The sequence below is a fragment of the Lytechinus variegatus genome, chromosome 5 (assembly GCF_018143015.1).
Source record: "Lytechinus variegatus isolate NC3 chromosome 5, Lvar_3.0, whole genome shotgun sequence".
Taxonomy (NCBI): Eukaryota; Metazoa; Echinodermata; class Echinoidea; order Temnopleuroida; family Toxopneustidae; genus Lytechinus; species Lytechinus variegatus.
Window position 1 is genome coordinate 48375145 of NC_054744.1, and position 22987 is coordinate 48398131.

The following is a 22987-nucleotide window of genomic DNA, read 5'->3' on the forward strand; positions in this document are numbered from 1 at the left end:
GGCGGCCACGTACGTTGGATCGACAATGGGCTCTTGGAAATACCTAAAAGGGGTCTTCTTCCGATGAAAGGGGCTCTGTACATGTTCGTGAGGGGGCATTTTTCTTGCGTAAAAGAGCAATTGTTTAGTGCTTCAAAAAGTGTGGGTAGGCACTATGCCCCCCATGATCGCCGCCCTTTCATTACTGATATCAAATTATTTAGCCTGAAATATTGCGCAATACATGTCAAACCGCTCCCATTCTTGCAAAATAAACTGACAGAAAAAATTGGGAATTCCCAGTTAGACGTGTTAGATGTGACAAACCAGTCGGTAGTACCACTTCATGATTTGAACATTTTATGTAGGTGTAAGGATAAATTGTCAAAACGTCTCAAGCGCGTATGTGCCATTAAAGCTCCACGGGTCTGGCATTAGAATTTGCTCAACCGGTGGAAAGTTGGTTATTACTTGCTCAACTTGTTCAGTATTTCGCTGTCGTGGATGTAGCAGGGGAATTTTTTTATTCTTCCCACATAAATTACGTTCTTTTCCCTCCTCCAATTTTTGATAGAGTACATGTTCGACGTTTTCAAAATTCTTTTAACAAGTAGGATTTAATCCTGGATTTGATGACATGGCTTCAGCTTCCATTCCAGGCCTTTTTCATCAGGTACTTGGTAATTTCTCCGTTGAGGACGGCGTGTACCACGATGACAAACGAATGAGACACATCTTCGTCGATCCCGACGATGATCTCCGCGGTACTAACCTCCAGGAGGGAATCGAAGATTACAACCCAGATACCAGACCAACATCAGGGCAAGGAGAGTTACAGCCCATGACATCACTGTTGGAATGGATGCGACGTCATCAAGCAGATCTAGAAGAACACGATATACTTCAGATATCAGACAATGGAAGAGATAGAAGGTAACACAGAGGCATAACATGCCTACATTCATATACTTCCCTAGGTATCCATAGGTATAATTAACAAAAGAAATTAATTACCTTCAAATGTCACACATATGTCCTCAAGCTCTGGTATTAGCATCATTTTTTTCTCAAAAGCTAAATCTAGGTTACCTTGCATCTCACCAAATATGAACTCATAATAAGTGTTAATAAGATTGACAATTGGTCACGAGTGTAACTTACAATGTTTTTGCTTGAAAACAAAACATGCTCTTGCAGGAATGACTGGACTCTTTAACCCTCTCTAGCGAATCAAGGCTTTGCTTGATCAATTTTTATAAAGCGAGTGATCACAAACATGAATCACAAATCAAAATCAAAACAAAAGATATTATGTGTAAGATATTACGTGTAAGTGCTGCTTTTCATATGGTGGCATTGTCAACATCATATCTTGACAGGTTAAGATTTTGAAATGGCATAACTTCATTAGTAAATTATATCGTGGGTTCGAATTCTAGCCATGGTGTGTTTTCCTTCAGCAAGAAATTTATCCACAATTTGCTGCACTCGACCCAGGTGAGGTGAATGGGTACCCGGCAGGATTATATCCTTGAATGCACTGAGCGCCGGTGATGGTAGCTCGAGCTAAAGCCGGGGCAATGCTAGCAGCACTTTGTATCCTCAGGCAAAAAGCGCTTTATGAATACAGCTATTATTATTATTATTAATTTTAAGAACTCTGTTCATGAAACTTGGAAATCAACATCATGTTTTAATTAACATAAGTTTCAGGTCGCATTAGGTCACTTTGACCTTGTGGACATGTAATTTCAGTATTGAAAACTTAACCAAGGTTAAGATTTTGATTTTCCAAGTCCCTATTCCATGAATATGATAATTGTTTGGGTTTTTTTTGCCCAGGAACATTTTTTTTAAGATGTTGACTATAAACTAGTGGAATGCTTCTGGCGATCTCGCCTGCATGACATGATCCTATATAGCAGCAATGCTGACTTTGAAAACAACTTTTGAATAATTATTCACAATAAACACCATTCATAATGATACTAAACTTTAAGTTCACTGACCCTGAAATAACCATTGATCTTGAACATTCGTCTAAGACTCCTGCAAGACGATCAGTGATAATTACCCTCAGTATGTCAATTTTTCGTGAACAAGATCCATACACTTCCAAAGTTATGATGGCAATTCAACAAATATCCTTAACCTTGCCAAAGATAATTGACCTTAAATGACCTTTGACCTTGATCATGTGACCTCAAACTCACGAAGGATGTTCAATGATACTTGATTATACTCTGATGTTCAAGTTTCATGAAATTGATCTTTATACTTTCAAAGTTATGGTAATAATTAAAAAACAACCCTCCAACATGGCCAAAGTTTATTGACCCTAAATGACCTTTGACCTTAGTTATGTGACCTAAAAATCATACAGGATGTTTAGTGATACACCATTACCTTTATGTCTAAGTTTCATGTACTACATCCATACACTGTCAGACTTATGATGGCATTTCAAAAACTGAATCTTGGTTTAACCTGTATGTCACACGTGACCCTCTAAAATGTCACGTGACCAGACAATATGAAATAAAATAATAAACTCTCCTCAAAAAAGTTTGGAAATCTGAATTTGATCGATGATCCCTCTTCGGTTTTAGTACATATCATTGTGTAATTAATATCAATAAATAGATCATTTAATTTTCTTTAAAATTATACCCTTACATAAAGAACAATCGGCGCTGCCAGAGTTCTTAACCGGCGCCGATCAAGGATAATCAGCGCCATCTATTATCTAAATCGGGGCTGGTCAAGAATAATCGGGGCCATCTGGTTATAAATCCGCGTCTCCTGGTTCTTAATCGGTGCCAGTCGATTATAAATTGCCGCTGTCTGAATCTTACGTGACGTCGGAAAAAATAATCAGCACTACTTGTTTAAATCGGCGCCGGTCAAGACAAATCGGCGCTGCCTTTGTCTTAACCGGCGCCACCTAAATTTGAATCGGCGCCGGTCAAGAATGATCAGCGTCCCCTGATTCCAATAAATTGGCGCCAGTAGAATAATGAAGAAGGGCCTATGGCCAACCAAATCTAGATCGGCACTGGTCAAGCGGCACCTGGTTATACATTTTATTGTTAAATGGTCGTAACTAATAACAAAGCTTATCGCATGCCCTTACAGAGTGGATTGGGGCGGGACAGTTGCCCACAGATGTCATGAAATCTTTAATTTGTTATGTAAAAAATCCCAAAATCATACAAAAGTGTAGAGCAAATCATTTAATTTGATGCTTTAGTAGGAAAGAGGTCAGTCACCTTTCTTCTTTACACATTCCACATTGTGCCACCTCTTTGGCCTTTAGTGTAAGCCAGCTACTATAGTGTTTTATGAAGATGATTCGATATTTTAGTCCAAAACTTTGCTAAAACCCGTTGCTTATACCAGGAGCGTATAATTACGCAACCAGACGTATATTCGTTAGATCTTAAACCACTAAATATAATTTTCAATGTATAAATACAGTTTGTCAATAACTTTGTTTTAACGTTTAAATGTTTACACCACAAAATTTGATTATTTTCATCTTCCATTAAGTGAGATATTATTCATCTGATCACTCTGGAAGAAGTTTAAAACGAAGATAACGATATCTATAAAACTGGAGATCTATTTCCAAAGCTCTGTCTTGAAGGATCTCTTTCTGAATTCTGGTCATAAGCATTATATCCAGTTTCATCAAAGTAATTAGATAAAAATTACTCATCATTTAGAATCACATTATATATAAATACCAAATTTCTGTATATAGGCCTCATGTACATGAAAATTGAATGATAATATATATATACCTGGATTGGTGATGTATTCCAAATGATTCATGATGTAGCATCATTGTGTAGGGGGGGGGGGGCAAACATATCGTTTCGCCCTCCCCCAATAATTCCATATGTGCAAAAATACAATAAGATGGAATGTTACACAGAAATCAGCAAACGAGATTGAGCTAAACAACTCGTTCTTTATTTAAAATCGTGCTCAAATTGTCCGCTTTTCAGATTGGAATAAAAGAATTTCAGCTCGCGCTTCGCGCTCGCATCATTTCCGTAGCAAACCCCATACTTTTCATGATTAGGTGGGTGAATAGAATGTTCCGTTTTCAGTTCTGAACCTCAAAAGAACCCCCGCTTCGATTTGCAATAATCTTTTGTTGGATATAGTCTTGTTCTTTATTAAAAACGTCCATTAAACTGTCATTCTTTCAGGTCAAATCTGAATTTGATCGATGATCCCTCTTCGGTTTTAGTACATATCATTGTGTAATTAATATCAATAAATAGATCATTTAATTTTCTTTAAAATTATACCCTTACATAAAGAACAATCGGCGCTGCCAGAGTTCTTAACCGGCGCCGATCAAGGATAATCAGCGCCATCTATTATCTAAATCGGGGCTGGTCAAGAATAATCGGCGCCATCTGGTTATAAATCCGCGTCTCCTGGTTCTTAATCGGTGCCAGTCGATTATAAATTGCCGCTGTCTGAATCTTACGTGACGTCGGAAAAAATAATCAGCACTACTTGTTTAAATCGGCGCCGGTCAAGACAAATCGGCGCTGCCTTTGTCTTAACCGGCGCCACCTAAATTTGAATCGGCGCCGGTCAAGAATGATCAGCGTCCCCTGATTCCAATAAATTGGCGCCAGTAGAATAATGAAGAAGGGCCTATGGCCAACCAAATCTAGATCGGCACTGGTCAAGCGGCACCTGGTTATACATTTTATTGTTAAATGGTCCATAGAGCTATAGCTCTATGAATGGTCGTAACGAATAACAAAGCTTATCGCATGCCCTTACAGAGTGGATTGGGGCGGGACAGTTGCCCACAGATGTCATGAAATCTTTAATTTGTTATGTAAAAAATCCCAAAATCATACAAAAGTGTAGAGCAAATCATTTAATTTGATGCTTTAGTAGGAAAGAGGTCAGTCACCTTTCTTCTTTACACATTCCACATTGTGCCACCTCTTTGGCCTTTAGTGTAAGCCTGCTACTATAGTGTTTTATGAAGATGATTCGATATTTTAGTCCAAAACTTTGCTAAAACCCATTGCTTATACCAGGAGCGTATAATTACGCAACCAGACGTATATTCGTTAGATCTTAAACCACTAAATATAATTTTCAATGTATAAATACAGTTTGTCAATACCTTTGTTTTAACGTTTAAATGTTTACACCACAAAATTTGATTATTTTCATCTTCCATTAAGTGAGATATTATTCATCTGATCACTCTGGAAGAAGTTTAAAACGAAGATAACGATATCTATAAAACTGGAGATCTATTTCCAAAGCTCTGTCTTGAAGGATCTCTTTCTGAATTCTGGTCATAAGCATTATATCCAGTTTCATCAAAGTAATTAGATAAAAATTACTCATCATTTAGAATCACATTATATATAAATACCAAATTTCTGTATATAGGCCTCATGTACATGAAAATTGAATGATAATATATATATACCTGGATTGGTGATGTATTCCAAATGATTCATGATGTAGCATCATTGTGTAGGGGGGGGGGGCAAACATATCGTTTCGCCCTCCCCCAATAATTCCGTATGTGCAAAAATACAATAAGATGGAATGTTACACAGAAATCAGCAAACGAGATCATGGAGATTGAGCTAAACAACTCGTTCTTTATTTAAAATCGGCTTAAAATTGTCCGCTTTTCATATTGGAATAAAAAATTTTCAGCTCGCGCTTCCCGCTCGCATCATTTCCGTAGCGAACCCCATACTTTTCATGATTAGATGGGTGAATAGAATGTTCCGTTTTCAGTTCTGAACCTCAAAAGAACTCCCGCTTCGATTTGCAATAATCTTTTGTTGGATATAGTCTTGTTCTTTATTAAAAACGTCCATTAAACTGTCATTCTTTCAGGTCAAATCTGAATTTGATCGATGATCCCTCTTCGGTTTTAGTACATATCATTGTGTAATTAATATCAATAAATAGATCATTTAATTTTCTTTAAAATTATACCCTTACATAAAGAACAATCGGCGCTGCCAGAGTTCTTAACCGGCGCCGATCAAGGATAATCAGCGCCATCTATTATCTAAATCGGGGCTGGTCAAGAATAATCGGGGCCATCTGGTTATAAATCCGCGTCTCCTGGTTCTTAATCGGTGCCAGTCGATTATAAATTGCCGCTGTCTGAATCTTACGTGACGTCGGAAAAAATAATCAGCACTACTTGTTTAAATCGGCGCCGGTCAAGACAAATCGGCGCTGCCTTTGTCTTAACCGGCGCCACCTAAATTTGAATCGGCGCCGGTCAAGAATGATCAGCGTCCCCTGATTCCAATAAATTGGCGCCAGTAGAATAATGAAGAAGGGCCTATGGCCAACCAAGTCTAGATCGGCACCGGTCAAGCGGCACCTGGTTATACATTTTATTGTTAAATGGTCGTAACTAATAACAAAGCTTATCGCATGCCCTTACAGAGTGGATTGGGGCGGGACAGTTGCCCACAGATGTCATGAAATCTTTAATTTGTTATGTAAAAAATCCCAAAATCATACAAAAGTGTAGAGCAAATCATTTAATTTGATGCTTTAGTAGGAAAGAGGTCAGTCACCTTTCTTCTTTACACATTCCACATTGTGCCACCTCTTTGGCCTTTAGTGTAAGCCAGCTACTATAGTGTTTTATGAAGATGATTCGATATTTTAGTCCAAAACTTTGCTAAAACCCGTTGCTTATACCAGGAGCTTATAATTACGCAACCAGACGTATATCCGTTAGATCTTAAACCACTAAATATAATTTTCAATGTATAAATACAGTTTGTCAATACCTTTGTTTTAACGTTTAAATGTTTACACCACAAAATTTGATTATTTTCATCTTCCATTAAGTGAGATATTATTCATCTGATCACTCTGGAAGAAGTTTAAAACGAAGATAACGATATCTATAAAACTGGAGATCTATTTCCAAAGCTCTGTCTTGAAGGATCTCTTTCTGAATTCTGGTCATAAGCATTATATCCAGTTTTATCAAAGTAATTAGATAAAAATTACTCATCATTTAGAATCACATTATATATAAATACCAAATTTCTGTATATAGGCCTCATGTACATGAAAATTGAATGATAATATATATATACCTGGATTGGTGATGTATTCCAAATGATTCATGATGTAGCATCATTGTGTAGGGGGGGGGGCAAACATATCGTTTCGCCCTCCCCCAATAATTCCGTATGTGCAAAAATACAATAAGATGGAATGTTACACAGAAATCAGCAAACGAGATTGAGCTAAACAACTCGTTCTTTATTTAAAATCGTGCTCAAATTGTCCGATTTTCGGATTGGAATAAAAGAATTTCAGCTCGCGCTTCGCGCTCGCATCATTTCCGTAGCAAACCCCATACTTTTCATGATTAGATTGGTGAATAGAATGTTCCGTTTTCAGTTCTGAACCTCAAAAGAACTCCCGCTTCGATTTGCAATAATCTTTTGTTGGATATAGTCTTGTTCTTTATTAAAAACGTCCATTAAACTGTCATTCTTTCAGGTCAAATCTGAATTTGATCGATGATCCCTCTTCGGTTTTAGTACATATCATTGTGTAATTAATATCAATAAATAGATCATTTAATTTTCTTTAAAATTATACCCTTACATAAAGAACAATCGGCGCTGCCAGAGTTCTTAACCGGCGCCGATCAAGGATAATCAGCGCCATCTATTATCTAAATCGGGGCTGGTCAAGAATAATCGGCGCCATCTGGTTATAAATCCGCGTCTCCTGGTTCTTAATCGGTGCCAGTCGATTATAAATTGCCGCTGTCTGAATCTTACGTGACGTCGGAAAAAATAATCAGCACTACTTGTTTAAATCGGCGCCGGTCAAGACAAATCGGCGCTGCCTTTGTCTTAACCGGCGCCACCTAAATTTGAATCGGCGCCGGTCAAGAATGATCAGCGTCCCCTGATTCCAATAAATTGGCGCCAGTAGAATAATGAAGAAGGGCCTATGGCCAACCAAATCTAGATCGGCACTGGTCAAGCGGCACCTGGTTATACATTTTATTGTTAAATGGTCCATAGAGCTATAGCTCTATGAATGGTCGTAACGAATAACAAAGCTTATCGCATGCCCTTACAGAGTGGATTGGGGCGGGACAGTTGCCCACAGATGTCATGAAATCTTTAATTTGTTATGTAAAAAATCCCAAAATCATACAAAAGTGTAGAGCAAATCATTTAATTTGATGCTTTAGTAGGAAAGAGGTCAGTCACCTTTCTTCTTTACACATTCCACATTGTGCCACCTCTTTGGCCTTTAGTGTAAGCCTGCTACTATAGTGTTTTATGAAGATGATTCGATATTTTAGTCCAAAACTTTGCTAAAACCCGTTGCTTATACCAGGAGCGTATAATTACGCAACCAGACGTATATTCGTTAGATCTTAAACCACTAAATATAATTTTCAATGTATAAATACAGTTTGTCAATACCTTTGTTTTAACGTTTAAATGTTTACACCACAAAATTTGATTATTTTCATCTTCCATTAAGTGAGATATTATTCATCTGATCACTCTGGAAGAAGTTTAAAACGAAGATAACGATATCTATAAAACTGGAGATCTATTTCCAAAGCTCTGTCTTGAAGGATCTCTTTCTGAATTCTGGTCATAAGCATTATATCCAGTTTCATCAAAGTAATTAGATAAAAATTACTCATCATTTAGAATCACATTATATATAAATACCAAATTTCTGTATATAGGCCTCATGTACATGAAAATTGAATGATAATATATATATACCTGGATTGGTGATGTATTCCAAATGATTCATGATGTAGCATCATTGTGTAGGGGGGGGGGCAAACATATCGTTTCGCCCTCCCCCAATAATTCCGTATGTGCAAAAATACAATAAGATGGAATGTTACACAGAAATCAGCAAACGAGATCATGGAGATTGAGCTAAACAACTCGTTCTTTATTTAAAATCGTGCTCAAATTGTCCGCTTTTCAGATTGGAATAAAAAATTTTCAGCTCGCGCTTCGCGCTCGCATCATTTCCGTAGCAAACCCCATACTTTTCATGATTAGATGGGTGAATAGAATGTTCCGTTTTCAGTTCTGAACCTCAAAAGAACTCCCGCTTCGATTTGCAATAATCTTTTGTTGGATATAGTCTTGTTCTTTATTAAAAACGTCCATTAAACTGTCATTCTTTCAGGTCAAATCTGAATTTGATCGATGATCCCTCTTCGGTTTTAGTACATATCATTGTGTAATTAATATCAATAAATAGATCATTTAATTTTCTTTAAAATTATACCCTTACATAAAGAACAATCGGCGCTGCCAGAGTTCTTAACCGGCGCCGATCAAGGATAATCAGCGCCATCTATTATCTAAATCGGGGCTGGTCAAGAATAATCGGGGCCATCTGGTTATAAATCCGCGTCTCCTGGTTCTTAATCGGTGCCAGTCGATTATAAATTGCCGCTGTCTGAATCTTACGTGACGTCGGAAAAAATAATCAGCACTACTTGTTTAAATCGGCGCCGGTCAAGACAAATCGGCGCTGCCTTTGTCTTAACCGGCGCCACCTAAATTTGAATCGGCGCCGGTCAAGAATGATCAGCGTCCCCTGATTCCAATAAATTGGCGCCAGTAGAATAATGAAGAAGGGCCTATGGCCAACCAAATCTAGATCGGCACCGGTCAAGCGGCACCTGGTTATACATTTTATTGTTAAATGGTCGTAACTAATAACAAAGCTTATCGCATGCCCTTACAGAGTGGATTGGGGCGGGACAGTTGCCCACAGATGTCATGAAATCTTTAATTTGTTATGTAAAAAATCCCAAAATCATACAAAAGTGTAGAGCAAATCATTTAATTTGATGCTTTAGTAGGAAAGAGGTCAGTCACCTTTCTTCTTTACACATTCCACATTGTGCCACCTCTTTGGCCTTTAGTGTAAGCCAGCTACTATAGTGTTTTATGAAGATGATTCGATATTTTAGTCCAAAACTTTGCTAAAACCCGTTGCTTATACCAGGAGCGTATAATTACGCAACCAGACGTATATTCGTTAGATCTTAAACCACTAAATATAATTTTCAATGTATAAATACAGTTTGTCAATACCTTTGTTTTAACGTTTAAATGTTTACACCACAAAATTTGATTATTTTCATCTTCCATTAAGTGAGATATTATTCATCTGATCACTCTGGAAGAAGTTTAAAACGAAGATAACGATATCTATAAAACTGGAGATCTATTTCCAAAGCTCTGTCTTGAAGGATCTCTTTCTGAATTCTGGTCATAAGCATTATATCCAGTTTTATCAAAGTAATTAGATAAAAATTACTCATCATTTAGAATCACATTATATATAAATACCAAATTTCTGTATATAGGCCTCATGTACATGAAAATTGAATGATAATATATATATACCTGGATTGGTGATGTATTCCAAATGATTCATGATGTAGCATCATTGTGTAGGGGGGGGGGGGGGCAAACATATCGTTTCGCCCTCCCCCAATAATTCCATATGTGCAAAAATACAATAAGATGGAATGTTACACAGAAATCAGCAAACGAGATTGAGCTAAACAACTCGTTCTTTATTTAAAATCGTGCTCAAATTGTCCGCTTTTCAGATTGGAATAAAAGAATTTCAGCTCGCGCTTCGCGCTCGCATCATTTCCGTAGCAAACCCCATACTTTTCATGATTAGGTGGGTGAATAGAATGTTCCGTTTTCAGTTCTGAACCTCAAAAGAACCCCCGCTTCGATTTGCAATAATCTTTGTTGAATATAGTCGTGTTCTTTATTAAAAACGTCCATTAAACTGTCATTCTTTCAGGTCAAATCTGAATTTGATCGATGATCCCTCTTCGGTTTTAGTACATATCATTGTGTAATTAATATCAATAAATAGATCATTTAATTTTCTTTAAAATTATACCCTTACATAAAGAACAATCGGCGCTGCCAGAGTTCTTAACCGGCGCCGATCAAGGATAATCAGCGCCATCTATTATCTAAATCGGGGCTGGTCAAGAATAATCGGCGCCATCTGGTTATAAATCCGCGTCTCCTGGTTCTTAATCGGTGCCAGTCGATTATAAATTGCCGCTGTCTGAATCTTACGTGACGTCGGAAAAAATAATCAGCACTACTTGTTTAAATCGGCGCCGGTCAAGACAAATCGGCGCTGCCTTTGTCTTAACCGGCGCCACCTAAATTTGAATCGGCGCCGGTCAAGAATGATCAGCGTCCCCTGATTCCAATAAATTGGCGCCAGTAGAATAATGAAGAAGGGCCTATGGCCAACCAAATCTAGATCGGCACTGGTCAAGCGGCACCTGGTTATACATTTTATTGTTAAATGGTCCATAGAGCTATAGCTCTATGAATGGTCGTAACGAATAACAAAGCTTATCGCATGCCCTTACAGAGTGGATTGGGGCGGGACAGTTGCCCACAGATGTCATGAAATCTTTAATTTGTTATGTAAAAAATCCCAAAATCATACAAAAGTGTAGAGCAAATCATTTAATTTGATGCTTTAGTAGGAAAGAGGTCAGTCACCTTTCTTCTTTACACATTCCACATTGTGCCACCTCTTTGGCCTTTAGTGTAAGCCAGCTACTACAGTGTTTTATGAAGATGATTCGATATTTTAGTCCAAAACTTTGCTAAAACCCGTTGCTTATACCAGGAGCGTATAATTACGCAACCAGACGTATATTCGTTAGATCTTAAACCACTAAATATAATTTTCAATGTATAAATACAGTTTGTCAATACCTTTGTTTTAACGTTTAAATGTTTACACCACAAAATTTGATTATTTTCATCTTCCATTAAGTGAGATATTATTCATCTGATCACTCTGGAAGAAGTTTAAAACGAAGATAACGATATCTATAAAACTGGAGATCTATTTCCAAAGCTCTGTCTTGAAGGATCTCTTTCTGAATTCTGGTCATAAGCATTATATCCAGTTTCATCAAAGTAATTAGATAAAAATTACTCATCATTTAGAATCACATTATATATAAATACCAAATTTCTGTATATAGGCCTCATGTACATGAAAATTGAATGATAATATATATATACCTGGATTGGTGATGTATTCCAAATGATTCATGATGTAGCATCATTGTGTAGGGGGGGGGGGGCAAACATATCGTTTCGCCCTCCCCCAATAATTCCGTATGTGCAAAAATACAATAAGATGGAATGTTACACAGAAATCAGCAAACGAGATCATGGAGATTGAGCTAAACAACTCGTTCTTTATTTAAAATCGTGCTCAAATTGTCCGCTTTTCAGATTGGAATAAAAAATTTTCAGCTCGCGCTTCGCGCTCGCATCATTTCCGTAGCAAACCCCATACTTTTCATGATTAGATGGGTGAATAGAATGTTCCGTTTTCAGTTCTGAACCTCAAAAGAACTCCCGCTTCGATTTGCAATAATCTTTTGTTGGATATAGTCTTGTTCTTTATTAAAAACGTCCATTAATCTGTCATTCTTTCAGGTCGAATTGTCAAAATTTTAAGCTCGCGTTTCGCGCTCGCATCTATTGTTTTTTTAGATAGCCATCTTAATCATTGATACCAAAAATGCTTAGAATATCAAGCTTTCTGGTCAGAATATAAAGACATTTCGGCTCACCCTCGGTACTCGCATTATCTGTAGTGAGATATGTATCCTCCTCATGAGTTACTACAAACAGTCCTAAACAGGCACCTTTTTCCTGTTTTCAGGTCAGTATACTATAAAAATTTCAGCTCGCGCTTCGCGCTCGCATTAATTTGTCGGTGAGATATGTGTCTCTATCTCATGAGTCATGTGTGTGTGCGTGTGCGTGTTTGTGTGTGTGAGTTTGTTTGCTTTTTGTGATCGAGCGCCTTTGCCCCCTCAATCTGAAAAAAAAGGATCGACGCCCCTGTGTGTATATATATATATAGTTTTAAAAAATTGTATCTCAATTAATATACAGCCTCATCGCAATAAAAGGGTAAGTACACGAGATTTTAAAATCGCACATAACATGCATAATTTGTGTTACTTTTTGCTTGTTTCTTTCTTTAATAAGTTATTCAATTTCTCTCTATATGTTTTAGAAAGATTATATGTGTTAAATTGATGTATATTTTCTGTTATAATGAGAGATCTTTAAGTGGACTTCAGGGAATGGTCGTACACAGCAAGGGGGGGGGGGGCAAATTCCTGATCAGCTGTTGTGAAAACACATTTTTTCCTTTAAAACTATGAAAAATGTGCAATTGTGAGATGTGCACCAAATACTTTTGTAGCTCGGTCCGTTTACTCTATCGTTTTTATTTTTTTCAAATATATGTTCGACATTTTGAAGAGTATTTGACAGGGTCAGACTTACCCCTTTTTCGACATTTTCTTTTATGGCGCCGGTGAAGTGCAAAAATATGTGCGCCGCTCGGCAGTGCGGCACCCCTCCTCCCCTTTCGCCAAAAGCTGGATCCGCCTATGAAGAATGGCCTAAATGATATATGAATAAACAGCATTATCTAGGAAATATTTTGAACAAAACATGCATTTTAGATGTTGACGTTGCTTTTCATGGCTGTGGTTGATCGCATCAATCGCAACTCTTTGTAATCAAGACGGGGCCTTACAGAAGGCACTGGAATATGTCTAGACCTATATGCATTTGTCCAGAGTGGTATTATATTCCCGGTATTATATTACTTCGTAGTAATTAATTTAGGGCATAATTTCCTTCTTTTTTACAAAATAGACTGGATATCGATTTCTTTGGTCAACGCGGTGTGTTCTGTCGTCTTCTTCGTGCTGTTGAGACTCCTGATCGCATGGAAATTCTCGTCACTCTTTGTAATGGTACCTACTATATGGAAACGTTCAAAGTCAAACCCACATCTGCGGTAGACGCGAATTACTGCTTTAAGAATTTTGAGAGACACTTGACACTTGGTAAGATGATGTAAATTATCATAATTCTCTCAAAAATCCTTTATATATGTTGGAAATACGCGTTTATTTGGAGAAACCCCTCCCCGACCCCCCCCGTGATAATTATACATACTGAATTCCATAAATAATATATTTAAATACATTAAACAAGCAATAAAAACAACAACAACAACAGGAAATATCTTGCTAAAGGTCCTTCCATCCAGAACTTTGTCATCAAAGTCTAGGTCTTTTACGACCCAATTGAATATAAGACGATGAAGGAAGAGAAGAAAAAGAAGCCTGAAGAAGAGGAACAAGAAAAAGAAAAAGAAGAAAACGAAGGAGAAGAAAAAGGAGGAGGAGAAGAAGAAGAATATGACCGGGGAATATGAAGTGGCTGGAGCAGAATAAGGATGAGGAAATGAAGCGATAGGAGAAGGAAAGCTTGTAACCATATTTTGGGATCAAGTCATTTATTTTCATCCAAATTGTATTTGTATAATTGTATATGTATCAAATGTTTTTATTTTATCGTGGAAATAAATTATTTATCTCAAATCATCATTTCAATCATGACTTCTAGTCGAGGGAGCACACCCAGATATCAACTTACCCGAAGACAGTTATTATTCAGCTGTTATGAAAACTCAATGTGAGCGGTATAAACTGATACTTAGCTACGGGGTCGATGCCGAACGGGATAATCCCGACTTAGTGCCTCCTGGAAACTACATTGATATCAAGACAAGATATCAAATCAATTCTGAACAGAACAAGAACAATTTTAGGAGGTAACTAATTTGTATATACCAATGGAAAATCCCCACTATGTACATGATGTATGGTTTACTATACAGAAGACCCCTCTCTTAAAGGAGAAGTCCACCCCAACAAAAAGTTGATTTGAATAAAAAGAGAAAAATCCAACAAGCATAATGAAAATTTCATCAAAATCGCATGAAAAATAAGAAAGTTATGACATCTTAAAGTTTCGCTTAATTTCACAAAATAGTTATATGCACATCCTGTCTGGTATGCAAATAAGGAGACTATGACGTCATCCACTATTTCTTTTGTACTTTATTATATGAAATATTCTAATTTTCTTCTTATTGTCAATGATACAATGATTAATTCCTCACTGAACATGTGGAATTAGCATTGTTTAATACTATATTGTTCAGTCAAGTTGGTCCTTATTGTCAAATCTATTAAAAAAATGAAATATCGTATAATTCAAACAATAAAAAACAAAAGAATAGTGAGTGATGGACATCGTCGACTGACTCACCTAGTTGTGCATAACGCTGTTTTGTGAAAATAAGCGAAACTTTAAAATGTCATAACTTTCTTATTTTACATCCGATTTTAATGAAATTTTCAGCAGTATGCTAGTTTGATTTTTTCTCTATTTATTCAAGTCAGCATTTTCCTGGGGTGGAATTGACCTTTAAATGGGTTATGTTTCGCACAAAATGACTGAAATTATGGTGCGTTCATAGCGTTGTCTATCATGTCTATTCTTAAATGCTTAGGAAGACGCTGAAACAATTATTTTGGTACGGGATTAAATATATAAATTTGTTTTACAGAAACCATATCGTTAAGTAATGGCCAGTTTTGCATTTAGAAAATATATGTTTATAGTTAATTTGGACGTGGATGACAGGGGCTTAAAATCAGTGGTTGGTCATGCCGCTTCCTATAAGAAAGTATTTGCAGATTAAAATGTCGAAATGTTAAATTTCTCAATATCTTATTATTGTAATTTGGTAGGAAACCTTTAAATACAAGTACACCAGAAAGTACTGTTTCCTCCCAAATACAGGTATACCACTCTTAAGTGGTGGTCCCAGGCAGTAATTGCTGGAATTCCTGAGGTGATATGTGGGTGGCGAGAGAATAAGAAGGAACAAGTCATTCTTTCCTCCGTAGAGCTAATGAAAACGGAACACCTTCCTCTCAGAGCACCCATGATGTCCAGTGGAAGGGTAAGAATATATTCCTAAATCATTTATATTTTGTTGATTTTTTCTCTGATTTCGCAGCAAATCATTACCTCGGTATGTGTTTATTCCTATTAATTACATATCATTATGTATTTGCCTATTTACACAATCAATATCTCAGTCACATTTTCCCTTCGGCGATTCGAAAACAGCCGTTTATTTTATTTTTTTTGTACCAGCTACAAGATATAAATTTAGGTAGTTTGAATAACGCCTCTGACAGTCTCGCCTGCATATTACGCGATTTGATATAGCAGCAGTGCTGACTTTGAAAACAGCTATTGAATGATTACTCAAAAATTAAACAAAATCCCCTAACACGGCCAAAACTCATTGACCTTAAATGAACTTTGACCTTAGTCTTTTGACCTGAAACGCGCACAGAATTTACATGGAAAGATGGATGCTCTTATCATGCTTATGTCCAAGTTTCATGAATTAGATCCACAAAATTTCAAAGTTATGATGACAATTCCACAAATACCCCCAACTTGGCCAAAGATCATTGACCCTGATATGTGACCTTAGTCATGTGGCCTGAAACTCAGAATGTTTAGTAATACTTGATTACCCTTTGTCCTAGTTTCATTAACTAGGTCAATATACTTTCTAAGTTATGACGACATTTAGAAAAACGTAACAAATACTTCTAACACGGCCAAAAATCATTGACCTTAAATGACCTTTGACCTTGGTCATGTGACCTAAAACGCACAGAATATTTAGGGATACATGGTTGATCTTATGTACGATTTTCATTTAATTAGATCCATAAAATTACAAAGTTATGATGACAATTCCACAAATTCCCCCAACTTGGCCAAAATTCATTGACCCTAAGTGACCTTTGACCTCAGTCATGTGACCTAAAGCTCAGGATATTTAGTAATACTTGATTAAGTATGTCCAAGATTCATTAACTAGGTCCATGTACTTTGGTTCCCACACCATGGTCTAAGTTCATTGACTCTAAATGGCCTTTGAGCTCGGTCACGTGACCTGAAACTCAAACAAGATGTTCAGTAATACTTGACCACCGTTAAGGCATACCCTTTTCCTTAATAATTAATTTCCCTGTTTATCTTGAATATTGTGGTTATTATTGCAAATGTTAAATTATCATTCATACATTATATGCGCTATGGTACTTTTTGTTTTTAACGCCTCTAGATATCCATTGTAATTGGATTGCCTGCAAAATTAAGAACTGAAATTATAAAAGTCTTTTCATAAATATTTTTTCTCTGTTTCTTAGACCAACTTCTGTCTCTTAAATAATTAATTTTGTTTCATCAAAGTCAGGTGGTTCTGATGATATAGCCCCTAGGGTTGTTAAGGAATGTATTCATTACTTTTGTTGAACCATTATGTGTTATTCTTATTAACTCTTTATTTCTTGGAATAGTTCCATCGAAGTTAAAGGTAGCTAAGGTTGTTCCCGTTTTCCAAAAAAAAGATGACAAAAAGAATATTGTTAATTACAGATCTAGCTCTTTTGATTATGTTTTCTAAGATCTTGGAGAAAATTGTTCACAAGCGGTTAAATGAGTTTTTGTTGAGAAGAAACAGTTTGGTCCCTCAGCAATTTGTTTTTTTTCCGTGTAAACAATTCTCTACTAGCATGGGTTTTTTCAACTTATTAAATAGTATTCTAGAATCATTTGATAATGGTATTTTTTACCTTGGAATTTTCCTTGATTAGTCAAAGGCATTTGATACGATTGACCATGTCATCCTTCTCAGTAAACTTGAGCACTAAGGAGTACGCGGAGTAGCACTGGCTTGGTTCATACTACATGATTATACTCAATAGTCATGGTTGATGGCGTAAAATCACAATCTGGTAATATTCACTACGGTGTGCCCCAGGGGTCGGTACTCGGTTCTTTATTATTTTAATCGACATCAATGATATCATTAACTCATCATATATATTTTTGTAGTCTCTGTTTGCTGATGACACCAGTTTGTTATTCTCTCATAAAAACGTTGTTATTATGTCAGTCGCGAATATAGAAATAAAAAGTTACTAGCTTGGTTCTGTTGTAATAATAATAATAATTGGCATTTATATAAGCGCTTTATCAATCTACGACTGTTCAAAGCGCTTCACAATTATTATTACCCGGCCACTGGATTCATAGCATTTCAAGCAGCCTGTTACGCGCACACTTGCTAAACCAACCACAATGACGGTTGTTTCCTACCGGTACCCAATTAGCACATGGGTGAGAGTGGCAATGTGTGGATTGACGCCTTGCCAAAGGGCGCTAGGCCATGGTGGGATTCGAACACACGACCCTCTGATTTTAGGGCGAGAGTCATAATTGCTACACCACGGCGCTTCCACCAATAGTAAACATTTGCTGAATGTCAAAAAACTAAATGTATTATTTTTCGATCAAGAGGCAAAACTATTCCAGAAACAGTGGATAATCTCGATGATAATCTCGAGGTCATAATGTTGCTCGTAGTGAGCATGTTCAATTTCTATGAGTAATTATCGATGAGCATTTGACTTGGAAACCCCACTTAGAGTCAGTGTGTACAATGGTTTCTCGAGGTGTTGGTGTTATATGTAGATTAAGATGTGTTTTACCTGAGGGTAATTTAAGAACTTTATATACCAGCATTGTGCTTTCCTACCTGACATACTGCAATATTGCATGGGGCGATAATTTTAAGACTTAAATTGACAAACTAAAGAATAGTTTTACAGAAGAAAATTTTGAGGCTTATCACCGATTCAACTTTCAGACATCCTAGTAAACCCTAATTCCTTCAGTTAAAGTCGTTTCACTTGATGAGTTAGTTGCACTTAATTGTTTGATTTTAATGTTTTGTCTTCATTTTCGTCGGCAAATTTGCCACCTTAGACATCTTCCCCCTTAATTCCCAAATACATAATTACAATACACGTCAACAAAATCTTATCCACCGACCTTATGTAAGAACTGATGTTTCCTTGAATTCTTTCATAACATCTTGTATTAAAAGTGGAACCAGTTGCCTGCTGATATTAGGAACTGTAGTACTCCTTAACGGTTTAAAGTACAATGTAAAATATATCTCTTTGATAATCTGGGTTAAATCAATTATAAAAATGTTGTTCTATAAAACTACGAGTTATCACGTCGCTGGCCAGCCTAGTCGTGTGTGCGCGCGTGTGAGGGTGTGTGTGTGGGTGCGTATGTGTTGCATATTTGTTTTTCTTTTTCTCTTTTTTCTGTACATATCTGCATTTTATTCTTATTATGTACAGTATTTTCCTTTACTTTTTACGACTCATTTATTGTCTGATTTTATAGGCCCCACTCACAAGCTCTGCTTTTTAGGGGTCTTCGAAAGCCTATCATGTATATTTATCATTTTGTATTGTCTGTTCATTGATTTGTACAAATATGTGTGGTTTTTTAATAAATTAAACTTGAACTTGAACATATACTAGTTATGATGACATTTCCAAAAAACTTAACCTTGGTTAAGATTTTAATGCTGACGACGCGGCCGCCTCTTTTGCCGTTGGAAAAGCGGCGCCCATATAGTCTCTGCTATGCAGTCGAGACAAACATGACAAAAACGACTGTTTTTGAATCGCTGCACGGCCACCGTACGGGAAATGTGACTAAGGTATAATTTATTACACTTGTCATGACAAATACAAAAGTTTATATTGCCTAAAAACTTATACTGCAGGCGATTACACCCCCACACACGCACATTTCCGCCACCCCTGTATCATGCTATGTCAAGTCCTGGTAGATATCGGGTGTGACGATGATGAATGTATGACGTTAATAACAATAAAAATCATGGAACAATTAATAATGGTATCGTTAATGAAATGGATATTATTTTTTTAAGAAAATATATTTTTGAAATGCAATTAGCAGTGATGAGATTATGAAAATTAATAAAACTGATTGAAATGAAAACAATGATAATCATCATCATTATCATCGCCGTAATCATCATTACTACAACGTAGACCACAAGGGCCTACACCATCATACGTATTCCCTGAAGAGCGTGGTTAGTTTCTGACACAGAATGTTGGAAGATGAGGGAGAGTCGGGATGGGGCGGGGTAGTTAACAATCGAATAGAACCTTTCAACTTATGATGACCCCCCGTTTTATTCTTTATTTTCATTACGTTGTTCTTTTGCAGAGATTCTGGGAGGCCGATGCATGTTTTGAAACTTTTCAAACTCTCCTTGATAACATCAAGGACTTGATCAAAGAAGATGACCCGAGGTAAATGATAATGACGTCTTGATATATCACCAAAAGACAGAAAATAAATTATGGTTGGCATATTAGTCGCCTTAACCTAAAGCTTTTCTATCCGTATACCATGCTTTCTTGAAGCATGCTATTTAACCTCTTCTATCTCATTTATGAATTCATTCAGTTTGATGCTTATTTTTGAATAAGACGTATCTTTGGGACCTATACCTTCTCCAATAACCCCTTATTTTTATTCATGTGATTTTCTCCTGAATCACGTGTTTATTAACAAAAATTTTCTTATTCCGAATGGGGCCCCAAGAGCATGATAACATCCAATAATACTGGACAATGCTTCCTAAGAACTGAATGATAAATTGTAGTAAAAAATGCTTCACTGCAGGGATGTTATTCACAGTGCATATCACATTAATTATAGCCTTCTATTGGAACTGGATCTCACAGACACCTGACCTCACTATTCACAAGCCATGGAGATACGAAATACATGCTTTTTGTGATTTGCCTATCTGTTTTTAACACTTTGTCTGTTTACAGCCGCAGTGGGATATTTGCCTTTGATAGGCCGTTTGCCTTCATGTCCTTTGTTGAATTCCACACATTTGTATTTGTTTTCTCTGTATTTTGCTTGATCCTATAAATATGTTATTACTGTAATTATATGAATTGTCATTTGATGCAAAGGTGAAATGAATATAATTGAAATGAATTTTTTTCTCTGAACATTAAAGGAGCTAAAAACACAACAAACACAAACACACAATATGTAATAGAAGAAAAAAATAGGAACGAATAAATCCGAATACACAATGGCCCGTATTCTGAACTTGGGTTTAGTGATCTAAAGTTGTGGTTTAACTATGGATAGCCAATGAGTGCACAAATCCACTTTAACTCATTTGACACTCAAATTGTTCATAATTGCCTGTGAAAAATAACTTTAGTATTTTTCCTCATTAGGAAACGAAATAGTAAACATAAGAAATATACAATATTAACGGATTTTTTGAAATTTTGGCTTCTCATAATTTTAGCACAGAGTTAGACCGTGGTCTAACTTAAACCTGACTTCAAAATACGGGCCATAATGCGTGTAATATGCTATACATCAATAATCAAAACAAAAAAGAGTAATGTTTGATTGTACTTTATGTTGTTGTTTTGCTAAGAATCGTCCACCGTCTGGAGCTGCCCGAGGTGATGAAGGGAAAGGGTGTAAAGAAGAGACTTCAAGCTAGAAGATTCAAACTTCTGGAGAAACGCCAAGATGATTACGCCATTCTACCAGAATGGTACCTACGTGAAGTCTTGTGGATCGAAAATCGTGAATCCAAGCAATGATTACAGACAGCAAGGATATAGGGAATCTTGAAGAGCATTGCCCCGAGATTACCGACAACCAGGATCTATAGAGATTCTTGAAGATCATGACTCCAAGACATGATTTCAGACATTTAGCCTTTAAATATTAATGTTTTAACACTCAAGAAGAGAAATACCCACCACTGTGTCTTTCCTATCTAGAAGTAATGAGGAGATTCATAGATATCAAAACAAATTAAATTAGGAAATTTATATTACAAGCACTGCTTTTAATAGTTTACCCTACACATCCTCAGCTTATTGATAAATCTGTCCCCAGTATGAAACATTCAAATCAGTGGCGTACCGTGGGTCACGGCATTGGGGGGGGGGGGGGGGGACACCAGCAAAAATTTGGAGTCACTTAGGGCGCGCTCAGTTGCCAGGTATACTGACCTTAAAGAGACATTTCAAGGACATACAGTGCCATTAAACGGATATGTACCTCACTGATTACATAATGCGAGCGCAAAGTGCGAGCTGTAAATTTTTGATATTCAGACCTGAAAAGGGGCATTATAAGCAATTTGTTTGTAATTAGTACCTCTCGCTAAACAAACAATGCTAGCGCGAAGCTCGAGGTGAAATTTTTGTATATATTGACCCCAAACAGGGACATTTTAAGGAATATATTTTAGGAATCCATTAAGAGTATACATATCTCATCATAGTCATCTAATACTTTAATGCCATCCTTTTCTGATTTTGTTAGAATTACATCTAAACACATGAAGCACATTTTGTTGTCATAGTCATGCGCATCTCACTAATAAAATACTGCGAGCGCGAAGTGCGAGCTGAAGCTGAAGAGGCTTGTTTGCAGGGATTCACTAAGACTGTACGTATTTCACTTACCAAATGATGCGAGCGCGAAGCGCAAGCTGTAAATTTTTAATATTGAGATCAGAAAAGTTGATATTTTAAGGACTGATTTTAGGAAGTTATGAAGAGCAGACATCTCACCAATCATCTAATGTGAACTATAGCACGAACAGGAAATGTTTTATATTAAGACCTTAAAATAGGGCAATCACTTTAAGTGGTCATGAAAGTAAGCAAATGTCACTACATAAAACAATAACTCGAATTGAGAGGAAATATATTTGGCGTACAGTATATTGATATGAAAACGGGAGGTTTTAGTCCAGCAGGGTTATAGATTTCGTTAAACAGTCTATGCGAGCAACACGAACAATGAAGACATAGGCCCTGAGCAAATAATATTTCGTAAAGTGATGAAAAAATGCTTTTTGGGGATATAACATAACATAATGTAATATAACATGTTATAATGAACAATAATTTCTTCTTTCCCCACAACTTTTCTCTTCCTTTCTCCCTCTTTTTTCTCCTTTTCCCCGTTTTTTTTTTGGCCAGCCGATGGGGGGGGGGGGCACGTGCCCC

General features: G+C 36.7%; 1 protein-coding gene across 1 annotated transcript; it reads left to right on the forward strand.

Annotated features, from left to right (window-relative positions):
• The first annotated feature begins 228 nt into the window (after window positions 1–228).
• On the forward strand, window positions 229–22357 carry LOC121415007 (decapping and exoribonuclease protein-like). Its single transcript, XM_041608044.1, has 6 exons — window positions 229–912; window positions 13788–13981; window positions 14547–14754; window positions 15792–15954; window positions 20142–20227; window positions 21391–22357. Exons 1-6 carry the CDS (start codon window positions 617–619, stop codon window positions 21560–21562), a joined length of 1119 nt encoding a protein of 372 aa, XP_041463978.1. The 5' UTR covers window positions 229–616; the 3' UTR covers window positions 21563–22357.
• The last annotated feature ends 630 nt before the right edge of the window (window positions 22358–22987 follow it).